Source organism: Pyrgilauda ruficollis, unplaced genomic scaffold (genome assembly GCF_017590135.1).
Source record: "Pyrgilauda ruficollis isolate IOZ18807 unplaced genomic scaffold, ASM1759013v1 scaffold177, whole genome shotgun sequence".
Classification (NCBI taxonomy): Eukaryota; Metazoa; Chordata; class Aves; order Passeriformes; family Passeridae; genus Pyrgilauda; species Pyrgilauda ruficollis.
In genome coordinates, this window is record NW_024516653.1 from 1 (window position 1) to 22517 (window position 22517).

Below are 22517 nucleotides of genomic sequence, written 5' to 3' on the forward strand. Positions count from 1 at the left end.
CAGAGTTCTGGGGCAGAGGGTGTAGCTGTGCTGGACTACCCATGGGAGCTTTGGGGAGAGGAGAAACTCCTGTCCCTCAGTGCCGAATAAAGTTTAGGTTGTGGGGAGAAAGCTACAGTCACATGTTAAAATGGGAGTTTCCTGCAGCTGTTTTCCTGCTGGTCCCTCCACAGCTGTTGCTCTGTGTAGGTGTGTGGTGTTTGCAGTGGGAAGCTGGCAGCGTTTCTGCAGAGGCTGCAGGCACCGGTTGCTGGGAAGAACAATAATAATGGATGAAGAGAAAACCTTGCCCAGCTCCTGCCAACATCCCTCGGCAGCTGGCACGTGCACAACAGATCTGAGATGGGGTGAGAGAACAATGAAAAGTGTCCCTAATTAAATGGGGGAAAAATTGGTTCTGGAAATCGGAATTCTCATTGTGGTAAATCTGATCCCTAGTGGACCTTTCAGAGAAACACATTTGAAGCTACAGTGATCCTGTGGCACTTCAGACAAGTAGCATGCAGAATATATTTCCTTAATGTTTAGGGGGTTTTGGGCTTAAAGAGATAGTTTTCCACTTTTTTTCTCCCTTTTTCAGTTGATAAGATCTTGATCTTAAGAATTATCAGAACAGAATTTAAGACAAAGAAACACACCTAAATGATGGCATAATGCAAGTGCAGGGATATTTGCCAGTTCAGCTCTCACATTCATTGTTTGTGTTTATGTTGGTTTTGCTCAGAAGCATCTCTCTGCCTTGCCAGTGCATGTGAGATGCAGCTGGGGTGCAGATCCACAGAACCCCAGGGTCAGCAAAGGCTCGGGGCACCTCTTGGGATTGTCCAGCTTGTCCGAGAGGGGGCTCAAGCCCTCAGTCGGCCTCGGGGCCCCTCACTGGACTCACCTGGCAAGCTGAGCTCTCTGTCCTTTGGGGAGGGGACTCCCACAGTGACATCCACATCATCTCTTTGTTCCTTGGTTCTTGTCCGTGGGCCCGGAGCTGTGGCACTGCCGGCTGGGAGCTCCAGCCCCTGTAACCCTGTGTTCCATACCGACCCTCCCCTCTGCCTCTCCTGCCCTGCCCATCCCTCCTGAGCAGCCTGGCAGCGTCCAGCAGGGCTCTGCATTCACAGGACTCATCCCAGCAGCTCTGGCTTTCACTCCTGCCGAAAATGTCAAATCTCTGGGACTGGAAGAAAGCCTGGGGCTCCTCTAGTTTATGCCTTGGGCTGAGCACATGGATGTAGAAACATTTCAGATGGGGTACATTGTAGCCAACAGCCCCTGAAGCAGATTGAGGGATCCATTGCTGCTTGTTTAGTTTCTGGCACACCATGCCAGAAATGTCTTATAATGGGCAAGGCAGGTTTTGACCCTTTCCCCCTGCGGGAGCGCCGGCGGTAGCGGGCCATGCTGCCGCGGGGGCGGCGGCGGCGCGCCCGCTTTTATAGCGGAGCGGGGCAGCGAGGGAGCGGCAGCGGCCGTGAGGTCACAATGCTCCCAGGGGGACAGACATGCAGTCACCGGTGAGGTCATAGTGATCACCTGGACACGCCCTGATACCCTGAAAACTTTTGTGATTTCGGCACGTTCCACAACTTCAGTATGAGAATTCTTTAGGTCCTTACGATCGTTGAGGCATGTCGGCAGGCGTTTGTTTAGTTTTTGGCTAGGTTGCTATTGTGTTTGTAATTCCATGGTGCTATGCCAGGAGACAAAGGGAAACCTTTAGGATTCTCCACTGATGCTGAGACTCGAGGTGAACTGACACTGATTTTTGCAAAACGGACCAAAGGATTTGTTGAGCCCTCAGACTCCACCCATTTGAGCTGTCTTTGGTGCTGCTTTGAACGGATGAACGTGGGATTCCAGACTCCGCAGAAATGTTTACATGCCTTAATTTTCTTTTTATCTTTCATTCCTAGTGTAGCCCCGGTTACTGTGAAGTAAAGAATGGATGCCAGTATCTGCACAACAATTTGTTTTACAGTACGAGACTAACACAGAAATTTGACAACAGCGCGCAGAGTCCTGGCACCCATTGTCTGCTTCAGCCAGGACACGTGTATCAAGTGTGCCTTATTTATTTAAAACTTTAGGTTAATGCCGGTAAGATTACCTATGTCATTACTGAACTGTAGCTTATTTATTTAAGGTGATGTAAGCTAGCATCAAACTTTTGTATTAAAGTTTGTAACTTTGTAAATTGTAACTACTTTTGTTGTTGCCTATTATCATATTTGAAGCTGATTTTTCTTCTGTTCTTTTCCTTTCTTCAAGGCTTTGTATAATAAATTTATCAGTAGATCCTGGAGATCCGGTACCTTTATTATGCAGCTGTCCAGATTTTAAGAAAAATATTGGACAATGCTCTCAGGCACGTGGAATAGTGGGGATGTCATGTGCAGAGCCACTAGCTGGACTTGATGTTCCTTGTGGGTCCCTTGCAACTCAATATATTTCGTGATTTTGTAATTGGTGGAACAATTTTGGAATTGTTCGGTGATTAAGAGAAGAATAAAACTGAACACACAGGAGAATTGACATAGGAGGAACGAGAGAATCTTTTGACAGTAGCGCCCGGGTCCCTCAGCCGCCTCAGCCGCCTCAGCCGCCTCAGCCGCCTCAGCCGCCTCAGCCGCCTCAGCCGCCTCAGCCGCCTCAGCCGCCTCAGCCGCCTCAGCCGCCTCAGCCGCCTCAGCCGCCTCAGCCGCCTCAGCCGCCTCAGCCGCCTCAGCCGCCTCAGCCGCCTCAGCCGCCTCAGCCGCCTCAGCCGCCTCAGCCCCCTCAGCCGCCAGTGCCAGGAACAGGCAAAAAGGATGGATTGCCCCCAGCTTCATCCCACAGCCAATTTGCTGCTGCTGAGGAGTGAAAGGGAGGAGTCCTGTTTGCATCTGCAAGAAGTTGCCTGCTTCTGGTATCACCTGCGGTCAGGAAAACAATTCCCAGCCACAATTTTAGGGATTTCTTTCAGCAATTTCTTTCCCTAGTGGTTTTTTTTTTTTGAAGTTTTTTGTTTGTTTTATATCTCTTCCTGATCATTGCATGGGGAGTGCTGAGCTGTCATGTACCACATCTTCACTGGCAAAGAGTAAAGCACTGCTGGGGCATCTCCAGTCCTGGGGTCAGTTTTTGGGAAAAAGGACATTGAGGGGCTGGAGTGTGTCCAGGGAAGGGAATGGAGCTGGGAAAGGGGCTGGAGCAGCTGAGGGAGCTGGGGAAGGGCTGAGCCTGGAGAAAAGGAGGCTCAGGGGGGCCCTTGTGGCTCTGCACAGCTCCTGCCAGGAGGGGACAGCCGGGGGGTCGGGCTGTGCTCCCAGGAACAGGGACAGGAGGAGAGGGAACGGCCTCAGGCTGGGCCAGGGCAGGCTCAGGGTGGACATCAGCCTTTGGATACTCCCAGGGATCCAGGGGCAGCCACACTTTCTCTGGGAAACCTGTGCCAGGGTCTCACCACTCTGACAGTCAGGAATTTCTTCCTAATAGCTGACCTAAACCTACTCTCAGCAGGAATTTCTTCCTGGACAATATTGTTAAGAATTGGAAGGGGCTGCCCAGGTAGGTGGTGGAGTCCCCATCCCTGCAGGTGTGCAAGGAATGCCTTGGACACCTGCCACGCCATGGCACTTAGTGCTGTGGTGTGGGTGACAAAGTGCAGATGGGTCAAAGGTTGGACTTGATGGTCTGGGAGGTCTTTTCCAGCCTGACTGATTCTGAGGTTGGGATAGTGTTGTGGTATCAGTGTTGTTTGTCCAGGACATGCAGTACCATGACATGGTGTTGTGGCCTCCAAGGGTAGCAGTGGTGTAACAGTGTCTGCAAGCGTTGTGACAGGGGCTGAGGCAACCCAGCAGGTACAAAATTGTCTGCTGAGGGGGTGTGTGCCTTCTGTGGTTTTAACTAAAACTTCTAATGCCCTGCGCACGAGAAAGAGTAAGTGATGTTTTCCCATAATTGTTCAAGCTTTTCTGCTTTGTCCTTTCAATATCTGGAATGTACTGTCAAAGGTGGATACCTGCATTTGGTAGAGATAAGTACAATTCAACTTTTTTCCTCAGCATCCTTTGCAGAAACAGAGATCAGGTGGAATTTACTTTAAAGATACTCTGTACTTGTGTTTATCACATCAATAGCTTCAGTGGCAGAACGGGAGTCAAAACTTGTGTTTGCCCTTCATAGCAAACAAATGTGTTTGGAAGTATGCATGCAACTATATCTGTTCCAAATTTCTCAACAATTTCTGATCAAGTTGGGGAGCTGAATGGGGCTGGTAACATGGGATAATACAGGAAGGTTATCCTGCTTCACAGAAGAGAGTTTGAATTGCTGTAGCCCTTCCTCAGGCCTTTGCTAATTCTGTATTTAGCTATGCAATACAACTAGCTGCAAGATCAGGCTTGGGGGGGGAGGCAGGAAAGATCTGGATGGATTTTCTATTCAGCAGTTTCATTTTGTTTGCTTTTGCCTGTGTGTGGATCCTGAGTGCTGATTAAAGCAAACTCTGTTGAAGTGCTGTAAACGCTGTGAGCAGCAGCTGCTGTTGTGCATCAGCAGTTCAGAGCCCAGTGTGATGCTTTAGACAGAGACACAGTATTGCCTGTGGATCGATTTCCTGTGGACACTCTTGAGGCAAAAGGACAGCCAGAGATGGTCAGAGGGATGGAGCTCCATGAGGAAAGGCTGGGAGAGCTGGGATTGCTCAGCCTGCAGAAGAGAGGGCTCTGTAGAGACGTAATTGCACCTTCCAGTGCCAGAAGGGAGCCCACAGGAAAAGTGGGGAGAGACTTTTTACAGGGACCTGGAGTGACAGGGAAAGGGGGAATGGCTTCAAACTGACAGAGAGTAGGTTTAGGTCAGATATTAGGAAGAAATTCCTGACTCTGAGAGTGGTGAGGCCCTGGGACAGGGTGCCCCGTGATCCCTGGGAGTGTTCAAGGCCAGGTTGGATGGGGGTTGGAGCAGCCTGAGGTAGTGGAGGGTGGCACAAGGTGTTGTTTATGGATGTCTGAAGGTCCCTTCCAGCACAAACCATTCTGTGATTGCATCTTTATTTATGTCTACTGCAAATTGTCCTGTGACTGTGTTGCATAGAACATTACCAAAGGAACATTCTATTTCATTCATTCTACTTCCCTGCTTTTGCCAGATATGTTAAATTTCCCATGTGCTCTTTCTACAGCCCTGCCTGACTCTTGCAGAGAAACATTTCTTCATGTGATGAGTGTCCCTGATCTCAGAGGAGGAACTCAGGAGAGTAGATGTTCCTTGCTGTGGGTAGCAGGTGCAGAAATAGGTCCCAAATTCAGAATGTCTTCCAAGCAAATGCAGCTGGTGGTGGCTTGGGTTGTGCAAGTGTGATAAAGGACATTTGGCTGCTACAGTTAATTGCCACCACGCCCTTCCCCCATGAGGTAAAAGAAAACACCATGGAAAACCATTCTAGTGAAAGCTCTGATGGGGCACAGCTGAAGGAGCTCATACCTTATCTCTAAGCAGTTTGCAGTCTTCAGTTGCAGACAGACTTTCTAAATTATAGAAAATTCTAGAACCTGTCATTTTCACTCACTTGTTTTATGAAGTGACATCACTGTATTTGTAAAACTCCCGTCAAGTCTGGTGGTGTGGTCCTGTCTGTATCTTGTGTGTGAATAAACATTTTCTCCAGCCTTTCTATGTAAGTTTTGCAAAATCAATGGGTTTTGTGGAAGTGCTTTGTTTACCTGTGACTGATGCTCATAGACACTAATGCTTTCCCTTAATATCTGGCAGGCCAGAAGAATGTTTGAGGGAGAAATGGCAAGCCTGGAAGCCATCCTGAAAACACAGACAATAAAAGTGCCTAAACCCATGAAAGTAGTAGACCTGCCCGGGGGCAGTACGGCGTTTGTGATAGAACATTTGGAAATGCAGGGCTTGAACAGGTAAAACAGTGATGTCTTTGCCTCTTTTAACCAGAAATTTTGGCTGTCGTGATAGTTAAATCACTTGTTTTCGTACGGGAAACTTAATTTTTTTCTAAAGCGAGTCAAGACAGCATGGGAAATCACACAGCAGAGAGCTGTACAAAATACCTCATAATGCCTCACCTAGCAAATTGATCATACATCCCAAAGTGAGTCTGGGTTTTGGTTTGTTTGCTTAGGTAATTAGTGATTTTTACAGTAAGGTTTCTTTTCACAGAAAGGAAAACGACCAGCCTGATCACCTGTGTTGTGTACTTGCCCCCTATATAAGAACCAGTACTGTACTGCTTGGCATGACTGTGCAGAGGCACTTCCCCAAATCAATTAATCATGATTTCAGTATTTTCAGCTCTTACCTTCATTTTGATAGTTACAAACTTTTGACCCTTCTCTGTGACAAGCACTTAATATGATGAATTCATTTGTCTGATTCCATTAGGGAGGTGATCATGGCCAATTTCTCATCTCTCTCTCGAAACTTCTGCACGCAGTTTAAAGCCTTGTTCCTCTTCCTGCTTGTTGGCAGAGTTTCTAATTCATGAAGAGCCCTCAGTGAGTCCCACGAGAAAGGGCAGAGATGTTGCTGTTTTGGGGTCAAAAATGGTACCTTTGGCATGCAGATTTCCTGTGTTAACAGGAACAAATTGAAAGAATTGAACAAATTGAAGAAATAAGTGTGCCTTAAACGACAGTGCCTGGAGAACAGGGGAAATTGAGGAAGGTCAGAGGCATAAAAGGAACATAATTTTGTTAACATGGGAGGCAACTGGTTGTAATACCTGTTTGTAGTTACTACAAGACTCTTCTGAACCTTGTGGAGGTTTTATTAAAAATAGATAATAAATTAGGCCCCTGAGACTCTCATCATCTCGGCATATTAGAGAAAAGCAGCTGGAAGCAGCAGTAGAAAGAAAAGGATCAGCTTTTTGGTTCTATTTCCCAAACACAGTTTACCAGAGTTTAAATTAAAAAAAAAAAAAAAAAGGCACAACATGTTGTGCATGCTTTCTTGCACTTACCTTACTTAGAGTCCTCACAGAAGTGATGTCACGCAGAAATTAGAATTGTTAGTTTCTCATTGTTAGTAAATTTATGCTTTTCACTATGGTCAAGCTGACGGGAGCTCCTGGGACGAGTGAAGAGACAAGAATCTTAACTCCGTGTTTCAGAAGGCTGATTCATTATATTGTGATATATATTATATTAAAATTATTTACTAAAACTATACTAAAAGAATAGAAAGAAAAGGATTCATCAGAAGGCTAGAAAGAACAGGAATGGAATGAATAACAGAGAGAGTCTGAGCCAGATGACTGTGATTGGTCATTAATTAGAAACAACCAACATGGACCAATCCCAGATAGTAAACAATGTCCAGACCACATTCCACAGCCATCAGACAGTTAATTGTTTACATTTCTTTTCTGAGGCTTCTCAGCTAGAATAGGAGAAAAATCCTAGCAAAGAATTTTCATAAAATATCATGGCTACATTCACTTTCAGTAGTGGTGTCAGAAACAGCCAAATAAGTATATTTTGTGTTAATATGCAGTCTTTATAGGAAGACAAGGTGTTTATATCTGGAATACACCGAAAAAAAATTGTTAGAGGTGTGGAACTGCTTTTACTTACTTGATAAATCTGTTCAAGTAACTCCTGGAATATCAAGACCTGGTTCTGTTCATGTGTCACTGATACTCAGATTACTTTTTTGTTTCTTAGGCACTCAGCACTGCTTGGAACTCAGCTGGCTGATCTTCACCTTCATAACCAGAAACTTGGAGAGAAGCTGAAGAAAGAAGGGAGCGTAGTTGGTACAGTACACTGCTATTTGCAAATGTAACCCAATTGATAATAATCTACAAAGCAGTTAAAATGACTTTTGCTTCTTCAGGACAAGTTCATCTTCCCCTGAAGATAGCATGAGAATAAGTTTGGATGAAACAGACCCAGGCAGGGATTTTTTTTACTTTTGTTTGCTCTGTTTGGGTCTGTGTAAGCAAAACACATACTCAGTTTTGGACATAAAGAACCTCAAAATACAATTTTGAAGAGCAGAATATAGTTGCTTTACATGGAACTTTAAATTTAAAAAACAACCACATTGTAACTTTAAAAAGACCATTAAAGTGCATTTTTTTTTTATTCTCAGTAGAAGCAGTGTTGTACTCTTGTATAGTTTTAAATTTTCATTTGTGTCATAGATTCTCAGTGTTTTGTCACTGTTGTTGAATTTTTGTCTTTGGTTTGAAAGGTAAAGGTCAAGGGCAATCAGAAGTCCAGTTTGTGGATCAGTTTGGCTTTCATACAGTTACCTGCTGTGGTTATCTTCCACAGGTAGGTTGTACTTTCTCAGACTGATAGAATTTTAAGTTTATCTCATTTTCCCTTCAGTGATACAGAAGGTCAAAGTTAGCATAATGAAAATAAATGAATTTTTGTGGAGCCATGAAAATGAAAAAACATGGTTCTGCCTGCTAAGGAAGGCAGTGATTTGGACAGCACTTAAAAGTACTTTGGTCACTGATAGCTCTTCAATTTCCTGGACTTTAATCACTGAGAGAAAATTATTCCCCTAATTTAATGTTTTAAAATAACTTTGATTAAATGATTATAGCATTTACTGTGTTGGATGGTACCAGCACAAAGACTCTGATCCTCAAAAGTCTTATTTGAAAAAAGAAGCAGATGTGCCTTTTGTGTGGTGTGGAACTGACATCTGCAGTGCTGTTCCTTCAGGTGAACGACTGGCAGAGTGACTGGGTGACCTTCTTTGCTAGACAGAGGATCCAGCCCCAGATGGACATGGTTGAAAAGAAATCAGGTGACAAAGAAGCAAGAGAACTTTGGGCACAGCTTCAGGTAGGAGCAATTTCCTTAGTTCTCATTTTTGGGAGAGCTGGGTATACTTAAATTTTATTTTCTTAAACCAAAGTTCCTGTTTGTTGGTTGCACTAGGTTTTGTTGGTCAGAGACTCCAGTTTTTAGGGATTAAAATGCCCTTCTTCTAAGGTATAATGACATTTGCCACATGCCCCTATGCTAACATTCCGGAGTGAATTCCAAAGTGCCAGCTAGCACTTTGCCTTACTGTTTGGGAAATACTGGATGGAGTTCAGATTCTCATTCTCTGTAACATGCTGATGATGAGAAATGTACCTAAGCAGTTCTGTCCTGCGTGCTGTCTGTTCATTCACTGTTTACACCTGATCAAGTGACTGCACTATTGGCTCTTTGGGTCCTACATTTTGGAAATTTGGTGAGACATCCTTGAGCTTTTTAATGATGAAGTGTTGGTGGTTGTTGTTACTAACCCTGGTTAATATCTGAGTTTCGAGACTTCTATTTTCTTGCTGAAAAAGATTTAGATGACCATTCTGCTGCTGCCTTTTATGAACAATAAAAGTTCTCTGGATGTACTCAGCATCTCTGCTGACCAGATCCTGTGTGTTTTAAATGATGGGTTTTAGGATGCTTCAAATATGCAGATAAACCCCTACATTTTAAAGTGAATGACTGTGTAATTTACATGTTGTGCTTTTCTCCCCCTGCAGCTGAAGATACCCAGTCTGTTCTGTGATGTGGAAATCGTTCCTGCTCTCCTGCACGGGGATCTCTGGGGAGGAAATGTAGCTGAGGATGATTCTGGTCCGATTATCTTCGATCCGGCTTCTTTCTATGGCCATTCAGAGTACGAGCTTGCAATAGCTGGGATGTTTGGTGGCTTCAGCAGTTCTTTTTATTCTGCTTACCACAGTAAAATCCCCAGAGCTGCAGGGTTTGAGAAACGCCTGAAGCTTTACCAGCTGTTCCACTTCATGAACCACTGGAACCATTTTGGTTCAGGGTACAGAGGGTCTTCTTTAAACATTATGAGAAACCTTGTAAAGTAACTTGCTGCTAAAGCCAAATACTTCCTGTGTTGTTTGGAGAGCCCCATACTTGGTGGTGCAGCTGCAGGAGTAGTAATGTTAAAAACAACCTGTGTGACCCTTGATCTTGTTAAAGACCTAGAGCCAGTGTCTCCTGCTGAATACCAAGTGTAAAATAGCCATCCCTTTGTAGGATAGTTGGGGATAACTCTACAAGGGAAAAAATTTAGGAAGGAGTTTACTCATTTGCACAGTGAATAAAGGTCTCAGTGTCTAGAAAGCACATGAGACTGTGCAGGGTGATACAATTTTAGATGCCTAAAAGAAGTTGCTTGTTGCATTTTGCTGTGTCTTCCTCCCTCTTACAGCTCTTCATGTCCAGTTGTGTGCATGAGAGCAATGTTAACAACAAAGCTGGAAAGCACAGGAGAATTATGTAACAGAACTGTGAGAAGGGATTTGGACTTGTATTAATTTTCACAGAATCAGAGTGGGTGAGGTTGGGGGGGATCCCAGAATGCCATCTAGTCCAACCTCCCTGCTAAGCAGAGTACTGAGGATTGGGTCCAGAGGCTTTTAAAGGCCTCCAGGGTTTTGCTGATTGATTCCATTGGATGCAGACTGGGGGTGCCTCCTGGAGTGCTTGTAGGCTGTTCTGTGCTTTCTGGTCAGTGGGCTTTTATCCACAGCAATTCTGCTCCCACCAGAACTACTTGTCTTCCTTTTTTGGATTATGCTTTTGTCCAGTAGTGTACATTTTTAGAGCACTTTCCAGGTAAGACACTTTCCATGTACACACCTTGTGGAGGTGTATTCTCTAATGAAATAAAACCTGCACATGCTTCATATGTATGACTAAAGTGAGTCAAAATCCACCTAATCATGAAACAACCTCAGCTGGCACTTTGTGTTTTCCACACCTGTAGAGAAAACAATAAAAATATAACTTAAAAGGGGAAGGAGGTCAGGGGAGACTCCTGGGATGGCTCACAGGCTGTAACCCTCTGCTTTTCCACATGAATTCCTATCAGCTAATTTTATAAGGGGATACTACTGCTTGTGTTTTCTGATACCAGTGTGTTTATCCACAATAGTTTATCAACTTATTCTGGCACAAGGATCAGTAAACCACAGTGTTTATGTCACTGGGACCACAAATGTGCCCATTGTCAAGGCTGCACTGTTTGTACATCTGTGCTCATGAGAGTTCCAATGCAGACTTAGAGTGCTGCACTGTTCACTCTAAAACTTTCTGTGTAAAGGTCTCCCAGGGCCTCAGACCTGCCAGGAAGGGGAAGGTGTAGACACCTCTGGGCTCAGTACTTCTCTGGATAACCTGGAAAGCAAGGGGGTCTGCCTTTCCTAAACTCTCACCTGGCAGTCCCCACTAAGTGCATGCTGTGGCTGTTGTGGTAAGAGACATGAAAAGGAAGGTGACTGTAACTCACAGAGCAGCACTTCACCCTGTCAGAAGTCCTTGATGACAGTTCCACAGACTGTGGCTTTAATACTGAATTTTTGTACTCTTTTGATGTAGGCTGGTAGTGATGCTTCTGTGCAAGCCTGCCAGGTAGGTGAGAGAGATGCATGATATCTAACATGCACTTTGTTGGGGAATGGTTTTATCAACTAAAACTGCTTTGCACTGGATACTGGCAGATTACTGAGGGTTTTCTAGTTGCTAGTTTGTCAGTTACTTACACAAATGGGAAACATATTTGGAGAAGACTGGTATTTGGTACTACTTTCCTTAATTCTACTACTTTTCTCACTGGCTGTTGAACTTTTGCAGCAAAAAATCTGCTTGGTAGAATAGGTTTTACTTTTACCTTGTGACCTGAATAAAAGGTTTCCCAGCTGATTATTGTTGTCTCTGTTTTCTGAATTAAAGCCTTTCATCTTGGTTTATTCTTGGGGAATTACTTGCTCTGACGTCTTAAAGATCCTTAGTTTGTTAGATAAATCATGATCATCAGAGGTGTTTCTGGGAATGTGCATGGTCATGGATTGTTTGGAACACTATGTCACTGAAGAAAATATATATGTTCATTACAGAGCAAGTCAAGATGTTAATTTCCCTAAAATACATTTAGCTCTTTAACTCTTCATTTTAGCGGGGGAAAATGAATATGAGAGTGGATTTTCTGTCAGTTGTAGTTCTGAGATAAACTTACTGATAAACAGCAACCCTTCAGAGATGACCTTTTCCTAACAGAAGTGAATCCGAGTATTTTTGTGATTGAAGAAAAGTTGTGTCTATGCAAGTTATGCAGGAAGGAACAATTGTATTTAGAGTTTTAATGTAAGGATATTATGCTCAATTTTTAAAAGCTGTTTTTTCCTGTCAGTAAGATCTGAAGTGGTGTAGAGAGGCAGACAAATGGAATGTAGCAGGAATCTCTCCTGTACCATGGATCCCTTGGCCCTGAGCCCTTCTCGGGCTGCAGAAACTGCCTGCAGATAAAAATGTTGCACTCCAGCGCTGGTTTTTCTCCTGCTTCCCATCTTCAGCGCTGTTCCAAAATAGATCTGGTGATTAAAACTGCTGCTGGGCTCTTGTAGCAGAAGGGAAGTGCTACAGAATTAGAACGTGATGAAAAGCTTTAGGGGGAAAAAGTTTTTCTGGTTTTCTGGTACCTAAGCCACACCACAATCACAACAACAACTTTTTTTTTTTTTTTTTTTTACTTTTAACACAATTCACCCTCAAGACTTTTCAAAATTGCTGCCTTTTTCCTTAACAACTAAACAGAAAAATTAATTAGGGTTGCTTTCATTATGCAGATATAAGAATCTCTATTTCTTGTCATTATTTTGTTGCCAAACCACTTCATTCCTTTCCCCACGTGCTCCACTGCAACCCAGGGTATGATTCTTTCCTTTCAGCAGCTGGAGAGCCATCTAACCAAGAATCTTACCTTACCAGAGACACTAGAAGAACAAATATTACAGGATCTGGGTTATAATAAGATGTTTTAAAGGCTCAAAACTTTATTCCTGAGGGTGCCAGTGCACTTTGCAAGTACATCATATGGGTTGATCATGTTTTTAAATTCAGCATCATTGCAAAAATGGGGCTTAAATTTTTTCTTTCTTCTTAAGAGCTATCCTCTGCACAATAAACACAGTTTATAAAGAGCTCTGCACAATAAACACAAATGACTCATTTGCAGTGAAATACTGTTAAAAATTACTGTCCTGATCTTCGCCAGTACCACTGACACAATGTAAATTACAGTCAATGGTTCTGAGCAGAAACACAAAACAATCTCCCAGCCAAAATCACAGGAAGGAGAATGAGGCTCATTGGTTTCCGGAAGAACACCTGGTTTGCATTGAAGAGATTGCTCCTTTATTTAAAAGGTAAATTAGCATAATCCTTTGTATAAATTTCTATACAGTTCTATACATTTCTCGTGTTCCACAGGAGCTTTGATAAACTGTTCCCAGAAGCTGGCTGCATCCAAGCTTGGCTTAACGTTGTGCATGTTTTCTCCTTGTTGTTTGGTGTAAATATTTGCCTCCCCTTTTTGCAGTCATTGCCTCAGACCTTTGCTGCTTGGTCAGTTGTTGCTTTATCTTTTATCTTCTGTTTCACCAGCTCCTACAGACAAACAAATCAGGTCAGAACCTTTTGAGGTGATGTAGCACTAAAGACACACAGGCAGTACTTTTTCAGGACCAACATGAACATTCATGATGTTCACCTTGACTACAGAAATTATGAAAAAGGTTGTTCCTTGTAAGAAAATTTTAAAAAAGGGAGATTCTCTGCTCTGGACAAGGTCTGCATGGAGTGCTGTGTTTGTCAGTGCTACACCCTCTGGACTCAGAGCACCTAGAGAGGTGTGGGTTATCTGTGCTATTGTCTTTTGATACTCTAAGCTCTAATAAACAGCATTGGAAATCCTACTTTGTAGTTCACGTGTGTTTCCTACAGGGATGACAAAGGACCAGCAGCTCTGGGTGCAAAACACATGCCTTCCACAAAAATGTAAAAGCTCATAATATGGTAGAACATTACAGGTCCAACAGTAATTCTTTTGTTTGTGCCTATTTTATTTTTTTTTTTTTTTAGCACCTTGGTTTTTTTGTGGTTAAGATTACAAAACTATGAGTGATTTTAAACAACATCTTAAAACGAGTGTGGCTAAGACAGATGGGGAGTCCTCTATTTCATCAGGGTGGAGTCATACCTTGTTGGAAATATGCTAGAAGAAAAAGCTTGCAAGTCTTTGACGTGTAATCTAACATGAATCCATCAAAATCTACTGCTCAACCAGAGTACTTGGTGGAAAGGCTCATTGGTCTTTCCACCATCACAACTTAAGTGTGAGCAAATACTGAGAAACGCTTCAGAGTAGGCAGATGTGCAATTTGTTATTTAAATTGTTTACCATTATTCTTATTTCCTCTGAGTTACATGAAAGTATGTAAAGATTTGTACAAGTACAGAAAGATGCTTTACTTCATTTGAAATAGCTGATTTTACAAAATCAGCTTTATTTTCCTGGCGTAGTCTGCAAGTTATGACTGCACCCATTTCCAGTACTGCCACAGCTCATAGCCACAAAGCCTGTAATCATTTGTTTTTGTGATTAATTTAATAATCTTTTTATGTTTTAATGTTTTCTCCACTGACAGAGAGAAAGCTGCAACAAGATAAATGCCTGCAGCAGTATTAGCTTTAAGCAGCCCAGTGGCTCTTATTGTGCAGTGTCATTATTGTGCATATTTCGTTCTGTAATTATTTTCCCCATGTTACAAATAGCTTGTTATACATATCTTTACTTTAGCTCTAACACTCAAAGGTTCAGCAGTGGGCAGAAAGATCATTTTGCTCAGCCTAACAGCATGTAAGTGGAAGCATTGTGCAAGGTAAATTAGTGAAGAACACTAATTTAAGTTTTATATGTGGATTATTGAAAGCTCTTCTGCTAAGTGCTTTTATATTTTAGAACAGAAAATGAGGTATGTACATGTGATTTCGATATTGTTGGGGATATTTAAAATACCTTAAAAAAAAGGAATCCAGGTGAGAAAGGCCGAATGAAACCTTGACTCAAGCATCGATGGATTTTCAGAGTATGTTGTAATTTACAGCTGGAGTCTGATGTGAAATAATCCATAAGGAAGTTACCACCAAAATAGTCAAACTGTCCAGAGAAGTGGCTCAACATGTACATAAATCTCTATGATCTGATTTTTGAATATTTTTATGCTTGTGGGTCTGTAAAATGCTTTAACTTAAGACCAGTATCCCACTCATATTTTGCAGTTAGAGAAATAATTAATAAAAAGAATTGGAAATGCCGAAAATTAGTCAGTGATAGTTACCAGTGAAAAAATATTTAGGAGAGGGCATCAAACAGAGGCATGTGATATTTGCAGCATGTTCACACTTTGAGCAGTTTGCAGCTCAAATGGGTATTTGTGTTCAACAGGTCTGCAGTGCACTTGCTTTTCTGGGGCTTGGATTGTTTTTTTTGACATTTAAAAAGCTTCATGTGCACAAAACTGGACAAGCAAGAAGTTCCATGCCTAAACTAGGGGAAAACCATGCCATTTGTGCTTTAGTTTGATCCATCTCCTGCTTGCATTACACACCATGTCACAAAATTACCCCAAAATATACAAGTACATTGCCAGCTGCTTTTATTCAGGCTGCAAATATTTCCTGCTTTGATGGGGGACATTATTTGCCACACAAAAATTATGGAGGTTCCCCACTACATTCCCTGCAAAGGGGGTTCCTCTACCTGCCAAACCCTATTTTTAACTCATTTTAGTCTTTTCCTCAAACCTCTTCTTCCATTGCAAGTGCAGCTACTTCTAAGATCAAATTTAATCAGAAGAGGGCAGCATTTCGTTTATTCTGACAAAATTTTTTGTGGGGCCCTCAGAACATTCTCTCTTTAGTTTCCAGGGCATGATATAATCAGTTTTACAAGTATTGAACACATTTTCCCTTTACGTTACTGAAAATAATAACTTCAACAACATCACCTTGAATTGAAAGAAAAGATAATATCCTGGAGGATTTCTACTGGGTTCTGGGGGAATTTTACTTTCTATGTGCATTTAAAATTGCCTGAAGTGGCATCATTTTATGCAATTGCATAGAAATACATCTCATTTACAAGCCTTCCCTCTTTAGGGCTGTAAAATGTGTAGCAATAAGAGAGATACGAGTTTCATTTGGAAAAGCTGAAGTGCTGTGCTTTTTTTTTTTTTTTCCTCACTGTTGTTTCTCCCTTATATCCCTTTATATATATATATATATATATATATACACACACACACTATTTATTTATTTATTTGTTTATATACATACGTGTATATATATATATAACTGAAAAGTTACCTTTGAAGTCTCTCATTACTGATAATTTATCACCTTTTCTGAAGGAATGAGCCCTTGGCAAAGGAAAATAAAGTAGGTAGAAGCACCTTGGAGTAACTATTTCACACAGCAGGTTTACATGGAAGGTGTAGTTGAGGTTTACCCCAAACCTGCTTTTATGACAGATTGGTTTGAAAAAGGGTTTTGTGAAGCTGACATTTCATAAGGGAACACGTTGGGGGAGCTACCAAAAGGAGGGATTTTGACTTGCTGAGGTGAAAGTGTTGTTAATTAACTAAATAAACACAGGAAGGGACACTTGGATTATAAGGAGATGCTAATTTTTTTATATAGTGAAACTATTTCATTTGGGAGAAATAGTTGATCTGCTTCATGAATGGCACAAAGTGGCCAAGCTTTGGGAAGAGGTACCACAAATGCTGAGAGATTAATTAGCATCTTACACTAGGATTACCCAGGAAATCTTTCTGTCACTAAACAAATCATTTGGAAACATTCATCTCTACAAGGATTTCCATTAAAGTACTGATTAACAAGATCTAGGGAAATTTCATATTGAGTAGTCTGGCTTCTGATGACATTTTTTAAGGGAAATTTAAACACTGAGGTAGATAATCCTGTCCCAAGGAGACACGGAGAAGGTGGTGCAGAGAGGAGGAGAGGCTGTGCTCTGATAAGGTCTGAGGGCTGCTGGGCCTGATGGCTGGGGGTGAGGGGTTGAATTTTCCTTTTAGATTTTCCTTTATCAAAACAGCAGCTCTCCCCACTTGTTTTTTTGTTTTTTTTTTTTTTTGTTTTTTTTTTTTTCTTTTTCCCTTTGATTCTGCAGTTTCTGTGTTTATAAATGGTCTAACATCACCCACTTCTAATTTTGCCATTGTTGACTTCTTTCAGCATCTATTTCAGCCTATTTGTATCTGTGCTCTACAGAAAGGGCACTCAGAGAAATCAGAGGACTCTTTCAAGCATCATGACAAACAAATAGACAGTGAGGTAGAGCTAAAAAATGCACAATGAGGTACAGAGATAATTAATTACTTCAGTGTGATCTCCAGAGAAGATATTCACCTGATCAGATTGCTGACCCTATACACTCTGCAGTAGGTGAGTCCAAAAAAAAAAATGTGGGATGATAACAAGTAAAAGATCCCCAGCCGTGATTTCTGACAAGGTATTTTGAAGCAAAAGAGCTGCAGACAGATCTTTGTAGATATTCTGTATCTGTACATTGAAAAAAAATGTCACTTCTGCTTTTTGATCAGTTTCAAAACACTGCAGCACCTTGAAAACACAGGCTACCACATGTTCAAACAAAGACTGTGTTTAAAGGTTTTGTGTCCAACAGTTATGTAATGGTAGTTTCTAAAGAAAGAAACCAACATGGAAAAAAACCCCAATAATTAAGCAAGAAAAAATCCTCCAATTCCTCTCGTTTCCAGGGAGTCCAAAGTGAACAGAACAAACACAACACAAAACCCACAATAAAAGAATTGCAGAAATGTGTCACCCCTGCCTACAGCAGATGTTCCAGATGAGCTTTGTCTGATTTAATTTGAATTCTTTATCAACTTCTTTGCCTCAAATCAAGGCCAGTGTCTCTCACACCTGCCTTGTTGACTACTCCACAGCAAGAAAAATAATCGAGATTTCACAGCCTTAGGGCCAGTTAACAGATGGAGTGAATCTGTCTTTCAATCAAGATGCCCAAAGTCTGAAGTGTCTTTTACTGATGATTAGAGTGCTCCTAATAAACTGAGACATGGGTTTATGAAATTTTTTCAAGATACAGCATTTTAGAAGCTGGAAAAAATAGGTGCTGGAGTCCCCAGGGCAAAGACTGTAAAATATAATCCTTAAATACAGAGCCATTACTGTAACTTCCCAGTGACTTGAAGACACACAGGAACTGGAATGCTCCTAAACAAAGCCATTTTTACAGCCCCTTCTCTGACTGTAACAATAATAGAAGTTCAACTGTATAAAAATGCACTGGGACGTTAATTTTTCACTGATGCGAACTGTGGTGACTAAAATATTCCTCATGTAAATACACATGTATAAAATAAACAGATAGACTAACAGACCCCAGCAGCATATTCCTAATTTTTATACAAGAATGTATACACATGTACATTAAGGACATTAAAATGCTGTAAGGAATATCTTGGGGGTGATAAAAACCCCAATTCTGTAGTCAGATGACTGTACTCACTAAATAAATAAGCCAATGAAACTACTTAAAAAAAAAAAAGAGAGAGATTTTTGGCATAGTGTATTTTTTCTTGCTAATAAACTTTATTTCAAAGAGGGATTGCAGCATTGGGTTTATTGTTTTGCTTTGACTAATGGTTAGTTTAAAGGGTCCAAGTTTTAAGAAAATTCAGTAACTCCTTTATTCTGTCACCATTACAAGCCTGTTTAGCCTAATTTTCCAACAAAGTCTAGCCATGAAAGAGAAATATTTGGCTCAGTTAAGTGGTAATGAATGCAGAGATGAAAAAAGAATAAGTACAAATACACTGCTAGCTTAACACTTAGCTAATTTTGGAAGCAGATAAACCTTGGAGTGAGGCTGAAAATCACTCGAGAAAATTTTGCCTTTTCTAAATTATTTTTGTCTGCTCTCTTACTATTGCTTTCTGGTAGTAATTGTCAGTTCTACTACCTGCTGTGTAAACACACACCTGCTGTATGGGACTCCATAGCTCTTGTAATCACTGAAATGTAATTATCAATACACAAATTTAGTTGCAGCCGTCGTTTTCTGCCTCATGCTTTCTTGAAAAAAAACAGAGACAGAATATGAAAAGAGAAAAAAGTGCTAGATTTGCTTCCTGCAACAGCAGAAAAAAAATTTTTAAAATTTATTACTTTTAACATTAATATTAATCATCAGCTGATGAAGTGAGTCCTGTATGAGAATTACCTGGTTTGGAGTGGTTTTTTGAGCCTCAAAGGGAGGTAGCATTCGCTCTGTATCATTTCATATTTCACATTTCACCTGCTCCAGATTCAGCTACTACTGTTTTACTTTATATTAAGATTATTCCCACAGTCAGAAAATTTTGCATTACTCAGAAAAGCATTTTATGTATGAGAGGTTCCGTTAGAAATCCAAAAATAAAAGCAGGTTTTTTTTTGAAGGATAATCCTGTGATGCCAACGAATGTAAACACAAATCCAGATGTTTTGGCAAGCCAATATGAAGAAAAAGCTCTTTGGTCTTCATTTACATTTTAAAGCAAATATTTTACTAGGAGAAAGTGAAGAATGTTGACATTCCACCACTTAGACCCTAGTCAAAGCAATGGTCTCAATGCCAAAATGTCAACATTTGTTGCAGTTTGCTTCGCATTAACATGTTAGAAACACATCTGGCATATTTCTTTCTCTTTTCCCCCCACTGTCTGTTGTAGATAGGAAAATGGAAGGCAAGATAATTGTAATTTCTCTCAGACAGCCATCTGCACTCAGCTCTTCTGAAAAAAGAAAAAACCCAAACAAAACAGCCCCAAAAGCAGAAGGCAGCCATCTCAGGTACACATCTTGTTCACAGAGATCCATATTTATTATCTGTAATCTATAATACTTACATCCCTTTTGGAATATATATTTATTTATTATAATTTCCATTCTTTATTAGGGTTTTTAAATCCTAGAGAGCCTGTAATAATTGCTGTAGATTACAGGCAAAGTTAATTTTATCTCTCTGTTTTCATCTGCCTGGTAATGTCAGCTGAGTTTGCTGGACTGCATCCTCCAAAGCTCTCAGGGAAAAACTTTGATTTTGGCCCAGCATCCCTTCAACCATTCCCCTTTTCCAGACACATCCAGTAGCAAATTAAGACCCTTTTCTCCACCCACATATTTTCTGTTTTGAAGAGCATTTGGCTTTCTTGCCTTGCTCTGATTCTGCATCTTTTTTCCTGAACAGAAAAGATTTTGTCACTGATTCTTCTTCTTGGTCAGAAAGGGAAAAAAGAAACTTCCACCTTCAGAGCCTGGAAGTGCAGACACTTCAAGGAAAGGCTTGGTGTTCTTGCCCAGCTTTTCATTATGAATTTCTTACAAATTTCATTATGAATTTCATAATTTCATCATTAATTTGTCCATATTGTCCTTATAATCTGACTGCCTGAAGAACCACTTAATAATACCTGTGTTCCTGATATTTCATTCTTCTTTTGCCAACAGAAGTAGAAAAAGTCCCAAAGAATCCACAATTGTGTCTATATGAATTACTCTGGAATATTGCCTTCTGCCTTCTTCCAACTGCATGAAATCTCCAGGAAGAAAAGGAGATCCAACTGTGACAGACTTATTTATAGAATTCTAGAAATAGAAAATGCTGTGGGAAATATTTAAATTTTTCTCCTTCAAAATTTCATTCACACTTGTTTTGCTTTGTGTGTCTGTGCTTCTGGAAAAAATTGCAGTATAAGCTACTCTCTCATGTGCAGGAATTTCTGTGTGAACGAACAAAAAAAACCCAAAAAACCACAACAAACAAAACCAACCAAAACCAAGCCAAAAACAAAAAACAAAGCACAAAACAAAATAAAACAACAACAACAAAAGAAACAAACAAAGAAAAAACAAAACCCAAAATCAAACACCAAACCATTAAAAAAAAAAAAAAACCACAAAACTACTATCATTAAAAATAACCACACCATACCAAGGCAGCATTTTGATTTTCATTTTCTGATTTGCCCTAGAAGACAATTGTGTCAATGATGAGTGATAAAAGCAGACAGAGGATCTCCAGTGAAAATAATTAAATGGTTATACTTTCCTTTAAATACAAACTGTGGATGCTTAAGGATGATGTGTCCCATCCAACAAATTCCCAGTTTACTTGGGCCACACTGTACTGAAATTATGCAGTGGTTGGGTGTTTTCAAGTGGATGTAAATTTCCATAGAAGTATTTATGAATTTTTGTTACTTGAGGACTCCCAAACTACAACCACAGCACCTGAGAAGGTCACAGGCTCATTTAAAAGGGCTGAAATGTGAATTGTCAGAAAAGAAGTCTTGAGAGCTACTAAATTCAGTCACAAGTCCTGGAGAAAGGCCAGAGTGCAGAAAGCACAGCACAAATGTGCACAGTGAAACATGCAAGCCAAGTCAGCATCTCCAAAATGCTCGCTGGATTCATTAAGATTTCACAAAAAAAAAAAAAAATTAAATTCAACTGCAATTCCTTCTTTTTTTTTTTCTTTTGTTTTTATTTCCTCCCCTTTCTCACATTCCCTTTGTTTGCCATAACTAGCAGGACAGGAAATTTTGAGAGCTTTTTAAAACTTGTATTTGATATAACTATTGCTATTTTCTTATTCCATTGCTAATGTTCACAAAGTATTTTTTGTTTGCATGATTTTATTAGGTCTTAGCAAACTGGACATTTAGAAGCTCAAGGTCCTGCTTCAAACCTTGAGCTCTGCTTACTTTGCCTTTTAGAAGAAAGCAAAGTCAGGCTTCCCCCCCTTCCCTGTAAATGTTTTCCAAAATTTCAAGTGTGATTGTTTTCCAAATACAGATTGTGCCTTTAATTCCCATCTTGTAGAAATAAAACAAAGCCAAATCACTTAATAGTTCTAGAGGTGTAGGATAAAACCTCTCCCATTTCTGTAGCAGCAGATAGCTGCATTTAAATTTTTGAAATTCATATGCCTGCTTTTTAGTTTCAGACCAAATGCAGCATCCTGTATCTTGCACCACTAAAGAACAGGACTAATTTTGTGGTCACATTATTATTTTAAGTATTTAAACTGAAAATCTGTAAAGACACTGTTTCTGAACTCATAACTTGCTAAATTCAAGTGTAGCCCTAAAAAAAGTTTAGTACATTTTATTTTGGACTTTCTTTCTTTTTTTTTTTTTTTTTCTTGTGGAGCCAACATCAGATCAAGGAGACAAAATACTTGATACCTATGTGAAGATTTTTTACAGTTTTGTGAAGAATTCACAGCTTGGAATTGGATGGCATTTTATTGACATCTGTCCTACAGAAGTTCCATCACAATTTTCTGTAATTCTTGGAGAGATATATTAAATATATCTGTTTAGCAGAATGGCTACAGTGGCCCTTTGTTTGCAATTTTTTATTCTCTTTGCCTCTCTGGTTCCCATTTTTGACTGCAACAAGAAATAGAAGTGAAATCCAGGAAGAGCTATCCCTGCAAACCAGCTGGTTTGGGTTAGGATCTTTTGGAACCATCCAGTAGAACCTCTCACAAGTTTATTGATGAGTTTATTTGAGAAGTTTATTGATGTTTACCCAATAAAACACACACACTTTCCATGGCCCCAGCCCCAGACATGGCAATGAATT

The 22517-nt window shown here is 40.6% G+C and overlaps 1 protein-coding gene across 2 annotated transcripts; it reads left to right on the forward strand.

The window, feature by feature from the left end:
* Positions 1–3496: 3496 nt before the first annotated feature.
* On the forward strand, positions 3497–11678 carry LOC121351864 (ketosamine-3-kinase-like). 2 transcript variants are annotated; one of them, XM_041464264.1, is made up of 6 exons: positions 3497–5903; positions 7668–7759; positions 8200–8282; positions 8685–8807; positions 9500–9636; positions 11355–11678. In XM_041464264.1, the coding sequence occupies exons 1-6, from the start codon at positions 5728–5730 to the stop codon at positions 11389–11391; spliced, it is 648 nt and encodes a 215-aa protein (XP_041320198.1). In that variant the 5' UTR covers positions 3497–5727; the 3' UTR covers positions 11392–11678. The 2 variants fall into 2 exon arrangements, with proteins under 2 accessions (XP_041320198.1, XP_041320197.1); XM_041464263.1 differs by having other exon boundaries at positions 9500–11678.
* Positions 11679–22517: the final 10839 nt, after the last annotated feature.